At 37.8% G+C, this 22,638-nt stretch overlaps 1 protein-coding gene across 3 annotated transcripts in view; it reads left to right on the plus strand.

Moving 5' to 3' along the window:
- Gria3 (glutamate ionotropic receptor AMPA type subunit 3) overlaps positions 1 to 22,638 on the plus strand; it is a 359,624-nt gene that overhangs the window by 209,133 nt on the left and 127,853 nt on the right. For all 3 annotated transcript variants that reach the window (XM_055612175.1, XM_055612176.1, XM_055612174.1), the window contains exon 5: positions 13,508 to 13,561. In XM_055612175.1, coding sequence (XP_055468150.1) covers positions 13,508 to 13,561 — 54 coding nt within the window. The remainder of the gene's footprint in view (positions 1 to 13,507; positions 13,562 to 22,638) is intronic.

Below are 22,638 nucleotides of genomic sequence, written 5' to 3' on the forward strand. Positions count from 1 at the left end.
TTATTCGAGGCTGTATGCTTCTTCCCTTTGGTTACCTCTAATATTTTTTCCTGTGCTTTTGTTCTGATTATCCAACATTCATCATAAGTGCAGCTTGTGAATCAACAATGGCAATCCATGTCATACGCTGATAGGGAATCAAAAATTGTAGTCATGATCATATGTGCCAGCCACAAAGCTTCATGAAATAATTAGGGAAACCAAAAGGAGATTCCCAGGATGCCAAGCAAAAAAGGAGATTTTCTAAGGAGTCATACCTCAGCTGCTCCCTACTTAGGTAATGGTACATAAAAGCAGGAGATACTCCTTGTTGCATAGAATTTGTGAAGGGAGGTAATTATCCTGCAATAGTAATGATAGTAACGACAGTTCTTATTAACAGTGTTTCTTAGTAGCAGTATGGCTGCTAACAGTGACTAGACTTTTGAGTCAATTAAAACTTATTTTGACTTCTATCTCCAACCCTATATGCCTGAGTTCTAAGGCAAGTTGCTAAAGCCTTGGTCTTTAACCTGAAAGACGAAATCACAAGAGTGCCTACCTTTAAGAATTGTGGTGAGGATTCAGAGAAATAAAGTATCTGACTCAGTCAGGAAAGTGCCTGCTGAACAAGCCTGAGGATCTGGGTTCAGACCCCCCAAACCCATGTTTAATAACAAAGTCATGCTTTGCAGCATGTACATATAACCCCAGTGCTAGGGAGGTGGAAACAGGAGAATCTCTGGGACTTGTTGGCCAATCAGTTAAGCTGAACCAGTGAGCTCCAGGTTCACTGGGAGTTCATGTCTTAAAAGAATAAGATGGAGAGGTGATTGAGAAAGATCTCTGATGTTGACCTCTAGCCTACATAAACACATACACACACACACACACACACACACACAGAGAGAGAGAGAGAGAGAGAGAGAGAGAGAGAGAGAGAGAGAGAGAGATTTTAGCTGGTAGGGGTGCTGTACTTCTTTAAACCCAGTATGTGAGTGTCTGAAATAGGAAGATTGCTGTGAGTTCAGGGCCAGCCTGGACTATATAAAGTTTTTTTTTTTTTAATGTTAGTTTGTACTACAAAATAACATCCTGATTCAAATGAATAAACAGATGCTATATAGGGAGGCAGGAAAACAGATGAATGGATAGATAGATAGATAGATAGATAGATAGATAGATAGATAGATAGATGATAAAGAGATGATACATAGATGTAAGACAGATAAATATTTAAGAGAGTGCTTTGTTATATTAGTCATTTTGTTGTTGTTGTTGCTGAGATAAAATGTCATGACCAAGGCAATATATAAAAGAAAGAGCTTATTTGCGTTTTATGATTTTAGAGAGATAAAAGTCCATCATAGTGGGAGGCATGGCAGCTACAGCAGGATGCTGAAAGTGTATATCCTTTACCATGAGGATGACACAGAGAAAGCACCAGGAATGGCATGAGGGTTTGAAACCTCAAAGCCCACCCCAATGGTGTACTTCTTCCAGCAAGGCTGTGCCTCCTAAAACTAACCAAACACTGCCACTATCTGGATCCCAAGTGTTCAATTTCTTGAATGTTTTGGATGGACAGTCTCATTCAAACTACTACACCTCTATACAAGTCTTGAAAAATGCTAGCCTATAAACAAAAACTAGTCTTCTGTTATATTTCGCCAAAAGGCCTTTGTCCAAGGCTTTTTCCCATCTGGGATCTTTTTTCCCTTCTTACCAAGGGAGGGACAAATAGAAGATGCATTACTTTGTGGTTGATTTACTGCCAGGTTCTTGTCATTTTGCACCTGCATCTCTAACACTCAACTTCCATTTGCAAACCTCAGCTCCTTCCCTCTTATTCCCAGTGTTGTCCTAATAATTGGCACCAGCATTCCTCTGTACCCACAAACTAATTTATCTTTCTATTCTTCTCACCCCATAGCTGCAGAGTTGTTTTCTTTTTTCTTTCTTTCTTTTTTCTTTTAGTTGAAGAGTATGAAATCAAGGAAGGATTTATGCGGGAGGCCACCTGTGAACTGGGTCTTGAGGAATAGATATGATTTCTGCAAGGAAAGATGAAGGCAGTAAAGGGTATGAAAAGAGTATAACCCATATAGGGCAAACACTAGACATTGTCTTAAGAACTGATGATACATTATTTCACTTGTTTGTTACTTTAGTTCTGTGAAATAGCTCTAAGTGATAGATATCTTTTCCATGTAGGCTACTCAGACCTAGAAAGCATAAGTTAATTGCCCAAAGTTACAATGAAAATTAAGGTCTCTAACCCAGCAATTTAGCCTTTATTGTTAGATTACACTACTTTATTCCTTCCCATGATTATATCCCCTGTATATCCCATTTTACAGATGAAAACTGTAAACTTGCCTGGGGTTCTAAATCTAATAACTGATAAATATAAGCTATACTGCTTTTAGTATCTCCTTTTATTTACTATCTGGTCTTTTACATAGCTTTTCTAACTTAGCTTCTTCCGCCATCATTTCAACCACAACTTCTTATGTAAGACCTGGCTACCTCATAGCAAATGCTTATGTTGTAGTTGCCTCAAATATAAATCTCTCCTTTAAGAACCTATTGCTGCCCGTTTGCTAGACCAGTAAAATTCATAACTGCATTCAAAATAGTATCCTCACACTCAGAGAGAAGTAGAGTTCTCACTCCTCATCAAAGAAGTTTCTTTTTGCATCTGATAGAAACTATTACAGAAAGCCACAAATGGTCAAAATGCAGAGAATAATTGGTTGTGGGGTGCCCAGTGCCAACTGATATATTTGCAATATAACTCCATGACTAAGGCTTAGGGAACATCTTTGAAGAGGGGTTGGAAAATTGCAAAAGCCATCCTTAAAATGACAGGGAAGTTATACCCATGAAATCTCAACATTATGGCTATCTAAACAAGACCTGAAAAATCCTAACACTGATAGACAAGCTAATGTGAAAAGAGAAAAATCTCACAGGGCCCCAACCCTTATATGAAAAGCTGCAGGCAGTTAGCGACTGATGAAAGAGAATTTTTCTTCTCCAGCGATGAGTCTCCAAATCAGTTATCCTATACCAAGTGGTGAGGACTGAAATTAAGCATCTAGCAACACTAAATGGACTCGATGTGTATGTGTGCGTGTGTGTGTGTATACATATATATGTGTGTAACTATAATATATACTGTGTGTGTAATTAAATAAATAGAGGTCATGTATTTGAGAGGCCTCAAAGGGGGATGGAAGGTAGGTGTGAGGGTAGAAAGAGAGGGGGGAATAAAATAATTATAACTTAATTTTGAAAACTGCAAAAACATAGATTTATATGTTAATTCATGTCTATAAGCCCAACACTAGGGAGGCTGAGGTAAGATCAAGAATTTGTTTTAAAACAAAAAAAAATAAATATTTTTAATTAAAAAAATCTCTCCTTTAGAGCTATAAAACATCAAGACTCTCCTGAAATCAGGAGAAATAGCCTTCTAGAATATATATCTCTTCATCTGAAAATAGCATTCTATTTAAGTTACCTGTTTGTCAGGTTCCCACTTATAAAAGCCAAAGGAAAAAAATTTTTAGATTTCTGGTTGGAGACAAAGTATTTTCTATCTATAGCAGGTTGAGTTAATCATTCTCTCCTCAGTTGTACTTTGTTCATAGTTCTGTTCTCACACTTCTCCCACTGGGTTATAATCATCTGTTAACTTGGCTGTCTTTCCCATTCAAAAGTGACATCCTCCAGGCTAGGGCCCAGATTCTTGTGACCTCTGTCTCCCCATGGTCTATCATTATGATTGGCAAAGACTGAGCACTCAACAAACATTCATTTAAAGAAGAGAAAAATAAAAGGTGGTTTATAGAGGGAGCTTTCCATACATTAGGGACTTCAATCCACATTCTTTCCGATTTTGGTGGTGTGCCAAAAAATGGCCTATCATCAAAAGACAAGTGTTGATTTGTAGTACCACCTGATTTTTGGGTTAATAATTCTGGCATTGCTGATTTTAAGCTACCCATTATTAACTGGCTCAGAAGATCCTGAATATTTAACAAGTGGCTTTCACAAGCTCCCTGTGCTTGGCTAAAAATCAGCAGCTCTTCCTATGATACTAGAACTGTTTCATGCCCATTTGATCATAAAGGTAGATGAGTTGGCAAGCAGGGCCAGATGATGCCAGTTCCAAATAGCAACAGTGAAAAGTCAAAGGAAACATTTCTGAGTTTGGAGTATTACATGTTTTGTCCCCCCATGAACAAAGCCTCAGTCATTTGTCATCTATTTGCAAACTGAGATCTACTTAAATGACATGGCTCCCAGAAAAGGATGGAAGCTGCCAAGTAAGCAATTATCCTGAAAATCGCATTGGGTTTCTGCGAGGTATTTCGTTTTATTTGAAAATATAAACATGGTCATTCACTTCAACTATCAAATATTTTTACTGATTAGCATGTCAAATACTGAAAACCCTGGACAAATGAAAATGTATTCACAGAGGCAGCCCTAAAAAGTTGAAAAAGAGGCCATTCTGTATCCATACCAGCTGCTTTTCTACTCCCTGCCCAAAAGATTAATCATTTCCAAGCTAGACGTGGGTCTCTAATATTATGCTCTACTATTCACACTCCAATTTTGCAAATATAATGAAACTAAAAATTAAACAGCAAGACAAAATTTAAAAAAAAACAACCACACAACACCAAAGTTCATGTTTTTTTTCTAATACATCATCTTTAGTGATTATTAAGCAACTCCCTATAAAATGATGCCATATAATGTCATGATACATTGCTAAGCACTGTACCTTTTTTTAAAGTACCTAGTTTAGAGGACCTATTATAGGACCCTGTTTATATGGGATATATGTTATACTTATTTCATCAGAGGATCAGTGGATATTCCAAATTCAAATGACAAAGCCACTCCCATTCCAATGCCTGCTACTCATCACCTATACAGTCATTCCAGAAGGTCTTTGCCAGAAACTCCCAAATTAGAATAGTTTGAGCATAGATGAGCATACAAAATACATAATACAGAAAGCAAAGCTTTGATTGGACTTTTAAAATAAATTGTGCATATTAAAACAAAAGTCTCTGTGAATGTAGCTTTTAGGATTCCCACAAGTTTCAGAACAGCTTGAACTACACAATAAGTTCCTAGGCCAACCATGATTACATTACATAGTGAGACACTGTATTTTAAAAAAGAAGAAGGAAATTAATTAAGTAATTAGATCTATTAAAAATATTTGTTTGTGTACATGCATGCTTGCACATGCACACAATCATGCCACAGTGTAGGTCAGAGGACAACTTTCAGGAGTCAGTACTCTCCTTCCACTATGTGGGTTTCAGGGATCAAATTCAAGTCATCAGGCTTATTTTCCCAATCTGCTGAGCTATCTTACGATCTCTTATTAAATTTTCCACATATTGCATTAAGCTATGAAAAATGGAATGTGTAAGTCTTGGAAGTAAAGCTCCTTCCAAAAGCTGACCTTACCCTCTAATCCTCACATCCTAGAATTTTCTTACCTTCTTCATTTCTTTTCTCTCCACATAAGCTTCCCTAAACTCAGCATAAGCACTGGCAAGATTCCTCTATTGTATGACCGTTTGTCTTGCTGACAAAAAGCTTCAGTCCTTCTCTGTGTGTGCAACACTACCACCCACCCACCACTGCCATTACTTACAGTGTATAAGAAAACAATGTCTTTTTTAAACTAACAGAAAAAGGAAGGCAGATGTGAGCCTGAAAAATATCTTTTCTTTGAACATAGAAAACGTGATCTAATAGTTGTTTTTTTTTTTTTTTTTTTTTTTTTTGCAGAAATAGTAAAGGAAAACTGCCTGGTGAATTCAACCAAAAGTCTGCCCCACAAACACAACCTTCTCACCCAGACTCCCTTGCCCAAGCTTTCACATAATACTTAAATCAAAGAAAAACAAATTAAGGTGAACATCAAGGCATGTTCTGTACTCAAAGCAAGATCAATCTTTTTACGTAGATCTCTCTCTGGCACTGATGTAGAAAAATCCAAACATGCAGATATTTAGGTCTGCAAATAACCTAATCTGCATACCAGATGGATCTAAGGGGGAAAAAACATACATACTTCTTCACACACATTTTTTTTCTAAAATGTGAGCATAGAAAAACAGATGCTTTTGCCTCCCAAAGGATATGTGGGCCTCTCTCTCAAGTAGTCTTGTGAAGCAAATTCATTTCAAATTTCTAGAATTGTGAAAATACCTAGATTTAACATGAAACTGGGAAGGAAAGAATCTATTTGAGAGAAAACCAACTGAATACTTTACAAATAATTTTTAACTACCTAGAAATACTTATCCCTAGGTTTGATAGAAAAATGCATGAGAGACAGGTTAGTAACGGAAAATCACTCCCAAATAAGTAAACTGATTCACTGACTTCCTTGACAGAAACTTTGCTGTGTACATGGTCAAGTATTAGTATATCTGAGATCTTTACTCTGCAAAGAATCCTCTGATTGGTGAATAAGAACTGTAGCTGGGGTTGTTATATGTGAAGCTGGGATGCTATATGTGAAGATAAAACTAAATTTCTTCCAAACAATGAATTTTGTCTACACTTTGCAAATTCCCCCCTTATTACATTTATCGTGTCTGCCATCACAACAGGCCATTTATCATCCCCAGAAAATCTAACAAAAGCAAAGTGACTACAGAACATTGATGTGGGAACTTGGTATTTCTTCCTTAAATGTCACATCTGAGTGTAAAAACAGTTTTTATCCTTGAATTTCTGAAATTAATTCAGAAAGATCTATTATAACTACTGTAAAAGCAAAGTTGAATATTGTCTTGGTTACCAGAGCTATTACATAAGTGAGGGGACAATTTATGCCTTGTTCATCTGTAACAGATGGAAAGAATAAAGATTGAGGATTAACTGAACAACAGTCATATTAACTATCCAGTTCTCTATGCACCATATTATACTCAGTATCCCCAGCCCCTCCCTCTTTTTACAAGCCTTTCCCCCTCCCCCCCAAAAAATGGAAAGGCCAACAAAAAAAATATATAGCACATTTCTCACTAAGGCTTCATTTAGCTCCATGGGAGATCTCAAAACAACTGAGGCTTCCTCTCTAACAGCTAGGAGGGCATTTCTGATGGAAAACTTCTATGAAACATATCACATGTCCCTGATATTTTCATTAGGAATTCCTGATCAAAGTAAACTAATGTGTGATGACTCAGGAACTCACAACAAACATCCATGATTATACTGTGCAGTAGTACAATATCTGCTTTTCTGTTTTTGTTTCTCCTCTAAGTCAGTCTGTCACTTCCTCTGGTACTAATGCACCTCTCCCTAATATCACTCCCTGCCTGCATACACACCCCTTCTAACTTGAAGTGTTTAATTTACTGAGAACTGGAAAAACCAAGATTGGTAAAAACTGTGTATTAAATCAGAGTTAAGAAGGCCCTGAAAGCAAGGATGAGGAATTAATTATGGCCTTCAAGGCAGCAGCTTTGTGACACCTAAATGTTCCTATCTTTAGATGACTTTCTCATCTCCTCCAACTTAAGGCTAACTCTAGAGAGCATGATGAGAGAACTACCTTCTAATAAGTCCATTTGTTCTGAGCACAGCATCTGGGGCCTGGGCCAAAACAGCTCTTCTAACAGCTTCAAGTTCTCCTGAAGTTGAAAAGGCAATGTCTGAATGAACAACTCCCTAGATGAAGTAATATGCCATACTCCATCATTCATGTCTCAAACATGTTTGTACATGTTCTCCAGGTTGATCATAGCAACCTTGCTAGGAGAGCAAAAGCGAAATTGTGGATAAGTTCATAGAGACTTAGAAAGTTGAGTGATTCTTGTCCACAGCCAAGCAGTGAGTGTATGACCAAATTCAACCTTTAGATTGTCAGTCAGGGCTCTTCAAATGATACTACCACAGTGCATTGTTCCCTCTCACCTTCCTTATGTGAAAAAGCAGAGTATACTTGGCCTCCACTGAAACAGCCTTCTTTGTTTTTCTCTGAGTTCATCACGTGTCCTTAGGAATATTTCTCATTTTTCTCAAATAATTCAAAACCCTCTGGTTTTATAGTATTGATGGTTCTCAGTGAATTAAAAATTCAACAAATGTATGGCTCCTACTTGCCACCAAAAGTTAACAAATGTCACCAGCAATGGTGTTTCTCACAAGTAAACACTGAAGAATGCATCCCAGAAGACACCTAACAGCTTTTTTTGTGTTATGGCAGCATGAGAAATCACCTCCTCAAGACATTCATTAACCTTTCATTTCCTTCATAAATAATAAGTCTGAAATGTAACCCATATTTTCAATTAATTGAAAACATCTCTCTCTCTCTCTCTCTCTCTCTCTCTCTCTCTCTCTCTCTCACACACACACACACACACACACACACACACACATTACACACATGAAATGGCTTGAGTCCTTATAATAGCAGGGAAGTAAACATGATACTCAAAGGCACAATTCCATTTTTTTTCTTCGTTCTTTTTGTATTTTATTTTTTTCTTATCAGTTACATTTTATTAACTCTGTACCCCAGCCATGTCCCGATCCCTCATTCCCTCCCAGTCCCTCCTCCCTCCCTCATCTCCACCATGCCCCTTGCCAAGTCCACTGATAGGGGGGACCTCCTCCCCATTCATCTGATCCTGTTTTATCAGGTATCTTCAGGACTGGCTGCATAGCTCTCCTCTGTGGCCTAACAGGACTGCTCCTCCCTTCGGGGGTGGGGAGGCCAAAGAGCCAGTCATTGAGTTCCTGTTAGAAAAAGTCCTTGTTCCCCTCACTATGGGAAACCAATTGGTTACTGAGCTACCACAGGCTACATCTGAGCAGAGGTTCTAGGTTACATTCATACATGGTCCTTGGTTGCATGTCAGTCTCAGAAAAGACCCTGTGCCCAGACATATGTGGTCCTTGTGGAGCTCTTATCATTTCCTTATCAGACTAACTCCCCTTCTTTCTTATGATTCCCTGTACTCTGCCAAAGGTTTGGTCATGAGTCTTTGCTTTGAAAACACTGCTAGTTAGAGTCTTTCAAATGCCCTCAGTAGACTCCTGTCATATGTTCAATGCGCATCCCATCTGTCTTTCTAAATGAGGATTGATAATCTTATCCCATGTCCGCTCTCTTGATTATCTTTTTTAGGTGTATAGATTTCATTATGTTCATCATATCTTATAGGTCTATATAAGTGAGTATATACCATGTTTGTCTTTCTCCTTCTGGGATATTTCACTCAGGATGATCTTTTCTAGATCCCACCATTTGCCTGCAAATTTCATGATTTCCTCCTTTTTGATTGCTGAGTAGTATTCCATTGTGTAAAAATACCACAATTTCTGTACCCATTCCTCCGTTGATGGACATCTGGGTTCAAGAGGCCTACAGAACACAATTCCATTTTTTATGGGCTAACCAAAACCTGCACCTTCCATGGGATCTTCCTTTTCTGCTTCATGCGTTAGATATATTGCTTTCCTCCTCTGCAAAAATTTAGAACAATCATCAGCATTCAGCATAAATAAAATGATTGGAAATTGAAAACATAGTAAGTCAAAATGCAAATAATATCTTTAACCCAACTCAAATCCTAGCTTAACCTAATGCACCTTAAATGTGCTCAGAGCATGTACTTCAGCCTTTAGTCAGGTCAAATCGTCTAACACAAAACCCCTTTTATAAGGAACCACTGAGTGGATCATATCATCTATTGAATACTGTACTGAAAGTGGAAAAGAGCTAACATGGATAAAGTACTGCTCCAGAGCTAAGGATGGGGCTGAGTGGTAGAGTATTTCCCTACAGTGCATACTGCCCTGGGTTTTATCACTATCACTTCTAATAAATAAAGTTCAATCTCTCCTGCATGTAAATAATTTAGACATCAACATAAAGTTAAAAACTCATGAGGCAAATTGAAATATGTCATACAGTCATGCTGAGGGAACTGGCTCTAAAACAGTACTCCAACTGTGATATTTACCAAAATAGATGTGTATGTCCCTTATAAACAGCACACTATTCATATCTTTTAAAATGCTTTAAATAATATGTACTTAAATGTACATATGTAATATGTAGTATAATATGTAATAATAGTTACTTAAGGAGTACATAAATATTAAATAAAGAGTTCTTGTATTGCATTGCTTTTGGGAGAACAGCAACAATAAAATAATGTGCACACGATCTATTTGAATTGATTTTAAGATGTTTTTAGTGTAGCATTGTTTAAATGTGTGGATGCAGAAACCACAGATATGGAGGATCTAATTGCACTGACAGTATTTCCACAGGAAGAGAGACCTAGCTTCTCATTCCAACTTTACCATTTCCTGGCTATGTGGCGTTGGAGAAATTATTTAAACTACCTTTGGGCTGTGATTCTTCATCTGTAAAATTAGACTTAAAATTTTCTAGTTATTCACACATACAATATCTAGTACATGGCCTGTATATTTTAGACATTAAAAAAACGGTAACTTTAATAACTATTATTATTATTATTATTATTATTATTATTATTATAGACTTTCATATATGCCTACAGTTTGCTATGTGTACAATTCTGAGGCCTTGCTCAATTGTTTTCAAACCTCTGACAACTGTATCCAGCTGTACCTAAAAAGGAATTCATCATGAAGCTTAACCTTATATCCTCTGACTTGCATTAGTTTCTTCTAAGGCCTATTCACAGTTTTCCCTTATTTTATTTAAAGAAAGGTTATAATATTAGCTTCAAGTTGGCACAAAACTTAAATACACATGAAGTTGTTTCTTTAATCTATATACTGTTCTTTTCCTTGTTCCCATCATCTGTATCTGGGACAATGCCAGGGCATCAGTGTTTGACAAAGTGCTTAATGAACCAATAATTTTGCTGTACTTTGTTACTAGAAAATGAACCTATACATTTAGAAAACGAGAAAACAGCCAGTACATTTGGTTGAAAAATATTTAGCCCACTGACATAATGAGACTATAAAATGCACTTTGTTTTTTTTTTTTAATTTTATTTTTCTTTTTAGTTACATTTTGTTAACTCTGTGTCCCAGCTGTATCCCGCTCCCTCATTCCCTCCCCAACCCCACACTCCCTCCCTGGTCTCCTCCCTGCTCCTTTCCAAGTCTACTGATAGGGGAGGACCTCCTCCCCCTTCATTTGACCCTGTTTTATCAGGTATCTTCAGGGCTGGCTGCAAAGTCCTCCTCTGTAGCCTAACAGACTGCTCCTCCCCTGGGGGGGGGGGGAGATCAAACAGCCTGCCCTTGAGATCCTGTTAGAAATAGTCCTTGTTCCCCTTACTTTGGAAAACTACTTGGTTACTGAGCTACCATGGGCCACATCCGAGCCGAAGTTCTAGGTTATATCCATAGATGGTCCTTGGTTGAGTGTCAGTCTCAGAAAAGACCCTGTGCCCGGATATATTTGGTCCTTGTACAGCTCCTATCCTTTCCATATCATACTAACTCCCCTTCTTTCATATGATTCCCTGCACTCTGCCGAGGGTTCGGTTATGAGTCTTAGTGTCTGCTTTGAAACACTGCTAGGTAGAGTCTTTCAGATGCCTTTTTTGGTAGACTCCTGTCATACGTTCAATGCACATCCCATTTGTCTTTCTAAATGAGGATTAATCACCTTCGCCAGTGTCCACTTTCTTGATTATCTTCTTTAGGTGTGTAGATTTCATTATGTTTATCATATCTTGTAGGTCTATATAAGCGAGTATATACCAAGTTTGTCTTTCTCCTTCTGGGATACTTCACTCAGAATGATCTTTTCTAGATCCCACCACTTGCCTGCAAATTTCATGATTTCCTCCTTTTTGATTGCTGAGTAATATTCCATTGTGTAAAAATACCACAATTTCTGTATCCATTCCTCTGTTGATGGACATCTGGATTGTTTCCAAGTTCTGGCTATTACAAATAAAGCTGCTACGAACATGGTTGAACAAATGTCCTTGTTGTGTACTTGAGCAAATTTTGGGTATATACCTAGGAGTGGTATAGCTGGGTCTTGAGGTAGCACTACTCCTAGTTGTCTGAGAAAGCGCCAGATTGACTTCCAAAGTGGTTGAACCAGTTTACATTCCCACCAGCAATGGAGGAGGGTTCCCTTTTCTCCACAACCTCTCCAGCATGTGCTATCATTTGAGTTTTTCATCTTGGCCATTCTGATGGGTGTAAGGTGAAATCTCAGGGTCGTTTTGATTTGCATTTCCCTAATGGCTAATGAGGTTGAGCATTTCTTTAAGTGTTTCTCTGCCATTCGATATTCCTCTTTCGAGAATTCTCTGTTTAGCTCTGTTCCCCATTTTTTAATTGGATTACTTGGTTTGTTGCTTTTCTGCTTCTTTAGTTCTTTATATATACTGGATATTAGCCCTCTGTCAGATAAAGGGTTGGTGAAGATTCTTTCCCAATCTGTAGGCTGTCTATTTGTTTTGATGACAGTGTCTTTTGCTTTACAGAAGCTTTTCAGTTTCATGAGGTCCCATTTATTGATTGTTGCTCTTAGAGCCTGTGCTGTTGGTGTTCTGTTCAGGAAGTTGTCTCCTGTGCCAATGAGTTCTAGGCTGTTTCCTACTTTTTTTTCCAACTGATTTAGAGTATCTGGTTTTATGTTGAGGTCCTTGATCCACTAACTGAAGGCCAAGCATGTTACACAGCATTACTGACGAAAATAATGATAATTATGATGACTCTGAGGAAATGTTTCTCACCCTCATTATAGTTGCCATTTGGGACCAGATGATTATGGTTGTGAGGACTGTCTTAAGCACTGGAAGACATCTAGCAGCATCCCTAACTTTTACCCACTAGATGCTAATAGAAAACTTCCCAATTATGGCAGCCAAATATGTTGTCTGACAGTGCCAAATGTTTCTGGAAGAAAAACTACTCTGAATGCCCTAGGGCATTGCCTTCAGCATCAAAAGATTTACAGATGGCCACACATTTTTCACATTAAGGCAACAAAAAGGAAGGCAAACATTAAAAAAGTTTTCAATAAGCAAAAGCAACCTCAGTTAATCTGAAAATCCCATTAACCCCATTCTTTGAGTGCTCTATTCCCTAAGCTTTCCAGATAACAAAAAATGTACAGTACATTCTATTTTCTAATTTGTATGCTAAGTTCAGCTCATTTTCCATCTCAACAGCTAAATACAGAAATCCAGTTCATGGGTGAGGGATCATCAGCTTTGCTTTTACCATCTATTTTAAGTGACAATGGTGCTACTGACCTGGAAGTTTCAAGGTTGTTTTGACATTTTAACTTTGATATTGACAATTATTCCTGTTTTATCCAACTACAAGTGAAATGCAGCAAAAAGGAACCTATTCTAACCAGCAGTGGTTCTACTGTATATAAAATATCATCAAATTATTGATCATTTAAAAGCATTCATTCTAGTCATCACACGATTGCATAATTGAAAAATTCCCTTAAATAAGCAATACTCCTCATTTCTTCTTTTTGCAGGTTGTGATCCTGGGAAAACATTCAAGAGGTTATCACTACATGCTTGCTAACCTGGTAAGAACAAAAAAAAATAGTTCAAGTGTCCCTAGGCGATATAGTCCATTTAGTTTGTGTCATCTGTAATCAGCTGCTGTAAAGGAAATACAGGAAGCACCTAATGGGTTTTCTAGATCCTTGGAGAAATAAATTCAGTAAATACCCAAATCGGCCTATGGTAGCTTTATATTCCATTTGCTGTTTTTTGTTTTGTTTTTTGCCTGCAAAGCTATCTTCTTTTCTTATGTAAAAGATAATTTGAGTTGGGTCTGGTGGAACCAGCCTATAAAGGCTGCTACTTAGGAGGCTGAGGCATAGTTAGAATTCAAACTTTTTCTGTGCTGCCAAGCAACTTCAAGGTCATCAAAGAAAAACAAAAAAACAAAAACCTTTCCAAAACCAACCAAAAGAAGCTAAGCAAGAAGGAGGACCCTGGATAAGATGCTCAATCCTCATTCAGAAAGGCAAAAGAGATGGACATGGGAAGATGGAGAAAACAGGAAACAGAACAGAAGCCTACCACAGAGGGCCTCTGAAAGACTCTACCCAGCAGGGTATTCAAGCAGATGGTGAGACTCATAGCCAAACTTTGGGCAGAGTGCAAGGAATCTTATGAAAGAGGGGGGAGATAGAAAGACCTGAAGGAGACAGGAGCTCCACAAGGAGAGCAATAGAACCAAAAAATCTGGGCAAAGGGGTGTTTTCTGAGACTGATACTTGAACCAAGGACCATTCATAGATATAACCTACAACCCCTGCTCAGATGTAGCCCATGGCAGCTCAGTGTCCAAGTGGGTTTCCTAGTAAGGGGAACAGGGAATGTCTCTGACATGAACTCAGTGGCTGGCTCTTTGATCACCTCCCCCTGATGGGGGAGCAGTCTTACTAGGCTACAGAGGAAGACAATGCAGCCAGTCCAGATGAGACCTGATAGGCTAGAGTCAGATGGAAGGGTAGGAAGACCTACCCTGTCAGTGGACTTGGAGAGGGGCATGGGAGGAGATGAGGGAAGGAGGGAAGGATTGGGAGGGGCCAATAGAGGGAGCTACAGCTGGGTTACAAAATGAATAAATTGTAATAAATAAAAAATAATTAAAAAATAGCTCAGTGGTAGAGTGCTTGCTTGGGAAGAAGCAGAGATTAGTTTCAATCTTCAATATCAAATAAAAACAATGATGGTAATAATAATCTAATGTATCTTCTCACTATTCTTAGATTCAGTTTGGGTGAAAACTATTTTAATTAGTTTTCGAATGTAAACCAAGGGACACAGAACGCAGGAAGATGACTCCCAACAAATCCAAGTACACATGCATGCCAGTACCTGATTTTGCTTCAAAAGCAATCTTTTCAAATCAGATACAACATGATGCACCTTTCTCCTTGCACAAAATACAACCTGGATCTTTATATTCAAATGCCCTATGCCTTTAAGATCCATGACATCTCAGAAGCTACTATTCCATGAAGATCACTTCATGTCATTTCTTACTCTGAAAGGACAACTTGTTTAGTGATGAACAAAATGGCATATAAATTAGAAATAGCTGTTTGGTAAAGATTCTATATAACATTGTCTCTGTGGAATGAAAGAGGTGTGTTAAATTAAATTATCACATGAGTTCAAACCATAGTTTTTTTTCATTAGCACAACAAAATCATGATCATTATAAAGCAACCTGTCCTGATGAAACCTGATAGGCTAGGGTCAAATAGAAGGGAAGGAGGACCTTACCTATCAGTGGTGTAGGGGAGGGGTATAGGGGGTGAAGAGGGAGGAAGGGTGGGATTGGGAGGAGACAAGGGAGGGGCCATAGCCGGGATAAAAATTGAATAAATTGTAATAAATGATAATAATAAAAAAGAAAACTGTACTAAGGGATGAAATGAAAATAACGGTTAAATTGGTTTATTGTTAATGAATTATTTTCATGCTGAGTAAGGTAAAAATAATAAAAATAAGAGTTAATGAAAAAAGAATAGTAGCAATGGTAAATGATTATTAAAATTGTGCTCTTATATTTCTAAAATTAAGGAAAATATCTTATTTTATTTATAAATGTTTTTTTAATGAAAAGAGAAATGCTCTTCAAGCCTCTTTCTCAGAAGGCATCTAAACACTACTGATTTCTAATGTAGTGTGCATCTTCAATAAGCTGCTCAAAGTGGAGGACTTCCATCCAATTTGAGGATAAATGAATTGATTCTTCTAGGAAAAAAAAATTCCAGTCTTTAGTGCATATATAAAAACACTCAATTTTGGTTTTTAGACTGTTAATAAGTAAAGTATGCTTTGAGTCAACGGAAGTTAGAGTAGGTTGTGATAGTAAATAACGGATGCTACACCAAGGTACTAGAGACATTGTGCTAAGTTTTTTTAGTTTCTTCTTAGTCAATAGTCAGTCTGCCTTCCTCCATCCATTTCCTACCTCCATCCTTCTCATTTTATGCTCCCATCAGCCTTATGTGTTATATATGTACTACAAACTGTTTAAAATGTGGGCTTTATGTCTGACAATGCATAAGGTGACTTTGGGTAGTGTTCACACAAGTATTTACTTAATAAAACCCTTTGTCCTTAATGAACATTAGGAAAATATTGATATCAAAACCAAAGTTTTTCAGATACTAAATCACATAGAGTTAAAACATAATTAACAAAAATGAAATAATGTTTGATGTTCAACAGAATGTGGTTTCTTCATGTCTGCAAACAGTAACTATGGTCACACATGGCTGACTGAAGATTGAAAAAGAATACTGAGTTGGAGTTTAGAATGTTTTGGGTTTTGCTTGAGTAACTATACAGACCTGTTTCCTTACTGTGAATGTAGAGGTGGGAATAGAGGATTTCTTCCATTTGTTAGGACCCTTGGAATTATATGCTAAAGCATAATTAGAATGCAACACGCTTCTTGAGAATGATACTTGTGAAAGACAAGGAAGAGAGAAAATAGTAGGAAGGGAACGTTTCAGACTACAATATATATCTGATGCAACTGAAGAAGGGAAAGAGGGAAGATCATCAAGAAGAGCTACAGATTATGGTGTATCTCTGAGAAAGTCTTGCCCAGAACAATGAAGAAGTCCTTAGCAAATAAATAACAAGCCATTTCAGCCTCTCTTTAATCAAACATTATCTAGTAGATGCCAAGGAAGAACATGTTTTTCTCTTGACAGCTAGGTTAGATCAAGACCTCACTTGAAGCTGGAAGATGTCAGCTCACTGTACTCCTTAGAGGCAAGTTCTTTCCAAGAAGAATTGAGCCCATTCACATCAGAGATTGTCTCAGATGGCATAAAATGACCTAAAGAGACCCTTCCTATCCTAGAATTCCATCTAGAACTCCTTATGCCTAATAACAGTTCAACATTGAGATCCAGACCTAACCACCCCCCACTCCCTCAGAGAAAGCCTGCAGTGTAATGGAAAGTAAAAGAGAATCACTACCTAGCATGGTGATGCACTTCTGCAGACACAGTAATTGGAAGATACAAGGCCATCCTAGGCTATATAGCAAGACCATTATGGCGGAACAATTATTAAGGTTTTATCTAAGTTTAGCCAACATCCACAAGAACAGAAGCGCTTGAGTTTGATCAATGGAAAGAGATAGATAGACAGAGAAAAACAAAGAGAGAACAAACCAAGAGCAAGAGAAAGCTAGAGCAAGGAACACGGAGCAACAATGGAAAAAAAGGTTACTACATGTTCTGGAAATGAATGATGAATCCAGAGCACACAATTTAGGATAATGAGACCTTAGGGAAATGCCTACTACAGGAACAAGCAAAATCTGTTCCTTCAAAAAGAAAGTAATGTGTAGTATCATGTCAGTGTGAGTCATGAAAACATGAACTCATTCGTTGTGCTTTGAGCTGCCACTTCTTCCTCTAGTGACCTTTTCATTTGAACTCAGCCATGTAGTTTCTGTAAGTCCTTGCACTCTATATTATTTGTGCAATAGATAAACTGCTACTCAACTCTGACAATAATAATGAAATAGATATTTCCTATTATGGTTTCCAGAAACTTTAAAACACACAAAAATACTCCAAACACCTCTAGCAACGACATACACATATAGAGTAAAGCAAAACTATTTAGAAGTCATTTGGATGGTCAAAAAGGAAGTGGAACTAAGAAGAGATTTTCTTCCAAGATGAGCCATCTGGCCTTTCAAGATGAGCCAGCTGGGAAAAACTGAGGATGTGTATATACTCAGCGAAAAAAAAAAAAAACTCTAGTCAAAGTCTTGGTGTCACAACAGTACAGAAGCACTCCTTTCTTCTACAAACGCAAATTCAGGAACTCTCACCCTACTTGAGCTTCCTGTAATCACCTGGACCATACCTCCAAGTGTCCTCTTTGATCCAGAGCTCTGCATATCTATCAAAGACTTCTACATGGTTTTACATAAACCTCCTTAGAGGCAGTCTTAAAATGAGAAGGTGGGGATTTCACTTCAAAAGAGACCAGTCACAGGTCAATGTGTATGTTCTTAAGTGGGAAAAAAAGCTGCAGAATGGTCCCTCTTACAAAAATCTCTGGAAGAAACAAAAGATTCTACCAAGGACACAAGCAAGAGATATGATGTGGTCAGGCTAGAAATGGACAGTCAAGTTAAGCAAGTAAGTCTCCTAAAATTTCCATATGCATAGCCTTTGGTGGTGTCTTTTTTGTGCTAGGGCTTGTTCTGTAATTAATTGTTTTCTAGAGCAGTGCTGTTACTCTGCTCTTGTTTCTGGGGGTAACAAGTATGTATGCAACCTTTCAGTTAAGCAGCATCTCTTCCGCATATGGCAGGGTCATGTCAGGACCTTTTACATTGCATTACCAAGCAAATGATGTATAATGATTTAATTTTTTCATATATGTTGGCAATAGTATCTCAGATAGTAAATGTAAAATCCTAGGTTAATATTAGGGATTGATGTAAAGACACAGGTAGCATGTGATGCAAACCAAGACATTAACCTATGAGCCAAGATTCAAGTTTCAGTTCTTACAATTCATTTCATTAACTGTATCTCTGTACATATTTATTAATTTGCAAGAGGGTGGAAAAAGACAAGATCACTTTCCCCCATACAGGTGATTTGAATGAGCTAGTGTTAAGTAGTATAAGGCAAAACCTCTTTGGAACTCATAGGTTTTGAATTTATATTGAAGACAAATTAGAAAACATAACTATCTCTTCAATTCCGTGATTTCTAAAGAGTGTGACACCAATCTTTTGAAGAAGGCAGAAATAGCTGTTTAAGTCACAGGCATATCGTCAATGTAAAAAAAAAAAAAACAAAAAACAGGTAAATTTTGGTTTAGATACAGATTTAAATAGAAAAATGTAAAGGTGGCATAGTTAAGACTAAAATATTAAAGCACTCCAAGATCAATTCTAGCTCTGTATTTCTTCTTTCATAGATGTCACCCAGGTGGACTGTGAAGGAAAGTGTAAACACAGCAACTGGATGAATGCTAAGCACATAGCTAGGGGAGAAAAAAAGAGAGGTTTGCTGTCCTTACGGCAGACTGAAGCATTAAAGTCAGCCCAGGTGGGCAAAAGCCAAGAGGACTGTGAGTGCCCTTAGCCAAGTTCCAAACAGAGATGAGGGCCGAAAGAAATAATCAAAGTAAACTGACAATTGATAAAAAGGCAAATTAGATCCAGGTTGGGATGGTACAATAGCAAATGTGCAGGATACCTCAGAAATCAGATCAAATAATCCAAGCACTTGAGGTGCTCAGGGGGAAAAATGAGCCATAGCAGGGCACATTCCATGTTGAATCCTTTAACTATTCCTTTAGAAGACCTGACAGTTCCTCACTGTTGGGGACAGCTACAGACCCTGTAAGTAGAAGTGAGGTAATGTCAGATGCCCAAAGTAGAGAGTTCTCAAGGACAGGCAATCAAGCAGAGTATTGTACAAGGGAGAAAGCAGATAGTATTTAATGTATCTTTGACTCTTCCCTGCTGTGCTTGCTATTTTCTTGAGACTTCTTTGATCATCTTAAAACACCTTATGAGTAAAGGCCTTGCTACCTCCTCAAATTAAAAAAAAAAAAAATCAAGAAATTGACTCAGAAAAGGTACCCAATTTGCTCAAAGCAATGTAGACAGTCTGTTTGTAAAATGACTTAGTCTTCCTGCTCATTCCACCTGTGCATCTCAGCAAGGGAAATACATGCCGAAAAAGGTCACATGAGAGTATGTGCTAAAGGAAGTAGGCTGGTGGGATGGTCAGTACGTGGAGGCACTTGCCAGTCAACCTGATAACCTAAGTCCCATTCCCAGGACCCATAGAGAAAACAGACTCCTTAAGTTTACAGGTTGAGAATGGTACAATGGGCATGTAATCTAAGCACTTGAGAGTTGGATGGGATAGGATTAGGAATTAAAAATAATCATCATCTTTGTGCAGAGTTCCCTGAACGGCTGAGAATGAGATGCTAACTCAAAAAAATATCAAACTAGAACAAGGACGGACAGCTTTGTAAATCTGAGTTTTAATGTTGTCCAAAAATAAAAACCATCTTAAAAAGTATATTGTATCCTGTTGCCTTCACTCCCTAATCCATTCTTGCTCTCTCACTCTTGATCGCTCATATTTCTATAGACCCCTCCCCTTTTCCTCCTTGCTGTCTCTTCTCTCCACATCTCCCTCACTCATCATATGTTAGGAGAAATGAGGAGAGAGATGTTTGATGATGCCTTTTTTTTTCACTAAGACAAAAATCAAGTAGTATGTAAACATACATCCATAAGTAACCTTGGCTTGAAGAAATGACCTCTGTGCTTCCCAGATCTTGGAACAAACCTAAAACAGAGAAGAACCTGCTTTGTTTCAAGAGAAAACAAATGAGATTGAGTCATGCTGCTTGGCTTGCCAATACCAACTAGTCCCTTCTGCTCCCTTCTCTTTCCAGATCTTCCAGTTCTGTTCTCTCCTTCCCCTTCCTTTGTTCTCCTAATCATAATGTTCTATATAAAAATTCAAATGCTCAAAGCCACGTGTTGTGATCTCCTCAGCAGATGGCATGGAAACACAGAGGTCATTGGGTTGGAGCCTAGTTTTGTAGGCAAAGGAAGTGGGCTTGAGGGGAAAAGCTGCCACTGGTCCCAAGTGCCAGGAAAAACAAGTCACCTACCCTGGGTATACAACCTTTCTGGCTGCTCAGGAACCAGTTTCTTCTTAAAAACAGAGATATAATATAGAAGAATTCCATGAGGCAGAGGAATGTGGTTAGTCTGAAGTCTAAACCCCAACCATGCTATTGAGGGCCACAATCAATAGTCAGTTTAAAGTAGACTACTTTAGATACTCACTCCTTTTCCTCCAAAATTCTTCCCCAACTTACAAATCTAACATAGGACCCTGCAAAGCATCATCATTTACTCTGAAGACCATATGGCTAAGTAGGGGAAGCTCACTGCCTCTACCCAGGATCACCATTAGCACTAGGCACAGAATATATCAAAACTTAAAGGATAGCTTTTAATGATGCATAATAGTTTTGCACAATTCAAAAACAAATAAAAAATATTAAACTCAAACCATTACAAGGTGGGAACCAGGTATACATGAACTGTGGTCCCTAGGTCATCTACCAGCAAACTCTCTTGTAGTTATGTAGGAAATGTTAGTAACTGAAACTAGGTTATTAGCTCCTCTGCCATCAGAATTTTATTTTATTTTGGCCACATTATCATCTACGATATAACTTCCTAATGTTTTAATGTTGGCTCTTTTTTCAGCTTCTCTTCCTTTCTTCCCAAATCCCATGCCCCCACCTCTTTTTTTGCCCCCACCTCTTTACATGAACATTTAGCTCCTTAGATCTTAGCCCATGGTTTCTTTAGAGCATACCTCTTGGTTCCTAGCAGAACCAAGTCTTTTTAGTTAAAAGAGTCTACCTTTTGCTGAAGAACAAGAGATTGTGAATGACAATACATTGTGTGTGTTAAATATTGAGTAGAGTTGGTCCTCAACCAGTGTTTATTTCTGTTTTGTTGCTGTTTTATCCACTTTATTCTTTTGTCAAGAACAAAATGCTTCAGCACATTTTTAAGAGATCTTCTTAACTGCTTATAAAAATGAACCCATTTATCCCTCAATCTTCATCACCAATAAAAGTGCAACAAAAATAAATCAGTTAAATGAAATAATCAAAGGCAGACACATCAAATGTCAATCTACAAAGTTTGATAGTAATTACTCTGTTGCCTCCCTCATATAATCTGACTGGTAACATCAATGAACCAACACTAGCCTACACACATTTGAAGTAATAGAACCCTAAAGTATACATAGTCTCTTTTTATTTTTATTTTATTTTACTGGGTGAGGGTGGGACAGAAACAGCACACATCTGGAGGTCAGAGGATAACTTGTTAGTGTTGGTTCTCCCCTACTTTCATGTAGGTTCCAGGGATTGAATTCAGATCATCATGCTGAGCAGCGAGTGCCTTTATGTACTGAAACAATTCACCACACCCTACATTTTCTTTTCTTGTCTTGTCTTTTCTTTTTCTGTATCATTTGAGTGTCCCCAATTGCATTCACTTTACTACAAAGAGGAAAGTAAGCTATTTCCTTGAAAAACTTATAATCATATTGATGAGAGCAGTCTTGCCTAGCTTGTGGTAACTGGCCTAGAGGTAGAAAAAGAATGAAGAGAAGGCACAACATAAGAGACTAGTACTGTATTGTATATACTGCTGTCGGAGAAAACTTTGTAGAAAGGGTCACTTCAAAAAAAGATGTTCTAAACAGTGAGAAACAGCCATCTACATTAAAATAAAAAAACAGGAAAAGTTTATCTAAACAGAACATCACATGCCAAGGTTCTGAATACCATGCTGTCTCTGAATTTACACAAAATGCAATTTTATTTAGAACAGTGCAAGGCTTTACTAAGCCGGTTAAAGAGCAATAGAAAGCCATTGATACAGTTCAAACAAGGGAGTGAAATGATCTGATTTATGCCTCAAAATTCACCAGTCAAGTGAATTTTACAATGAGTAAATCAGACCTCAGTAAAGCTGTTAGTTTAAAATAAAAGATATCAGAGGCTATTTTCATGAATAACAGTT

This window comes from Psammomys obesus, unplaced genomic scaffold, assembly GCF_907164565.1.
Source record: "Psammomys obesus unplaced genomic scaffold, mPsaObe1.curated_primary_1811, whole genome shotgun sequence".
Taxonomy (NCBI): domain Eukaryota; kingdom Metazoa; phylum Chordata; class Mammalia; order Rodentia; family Muridae; genus Psammomys; species Psammomys obesus.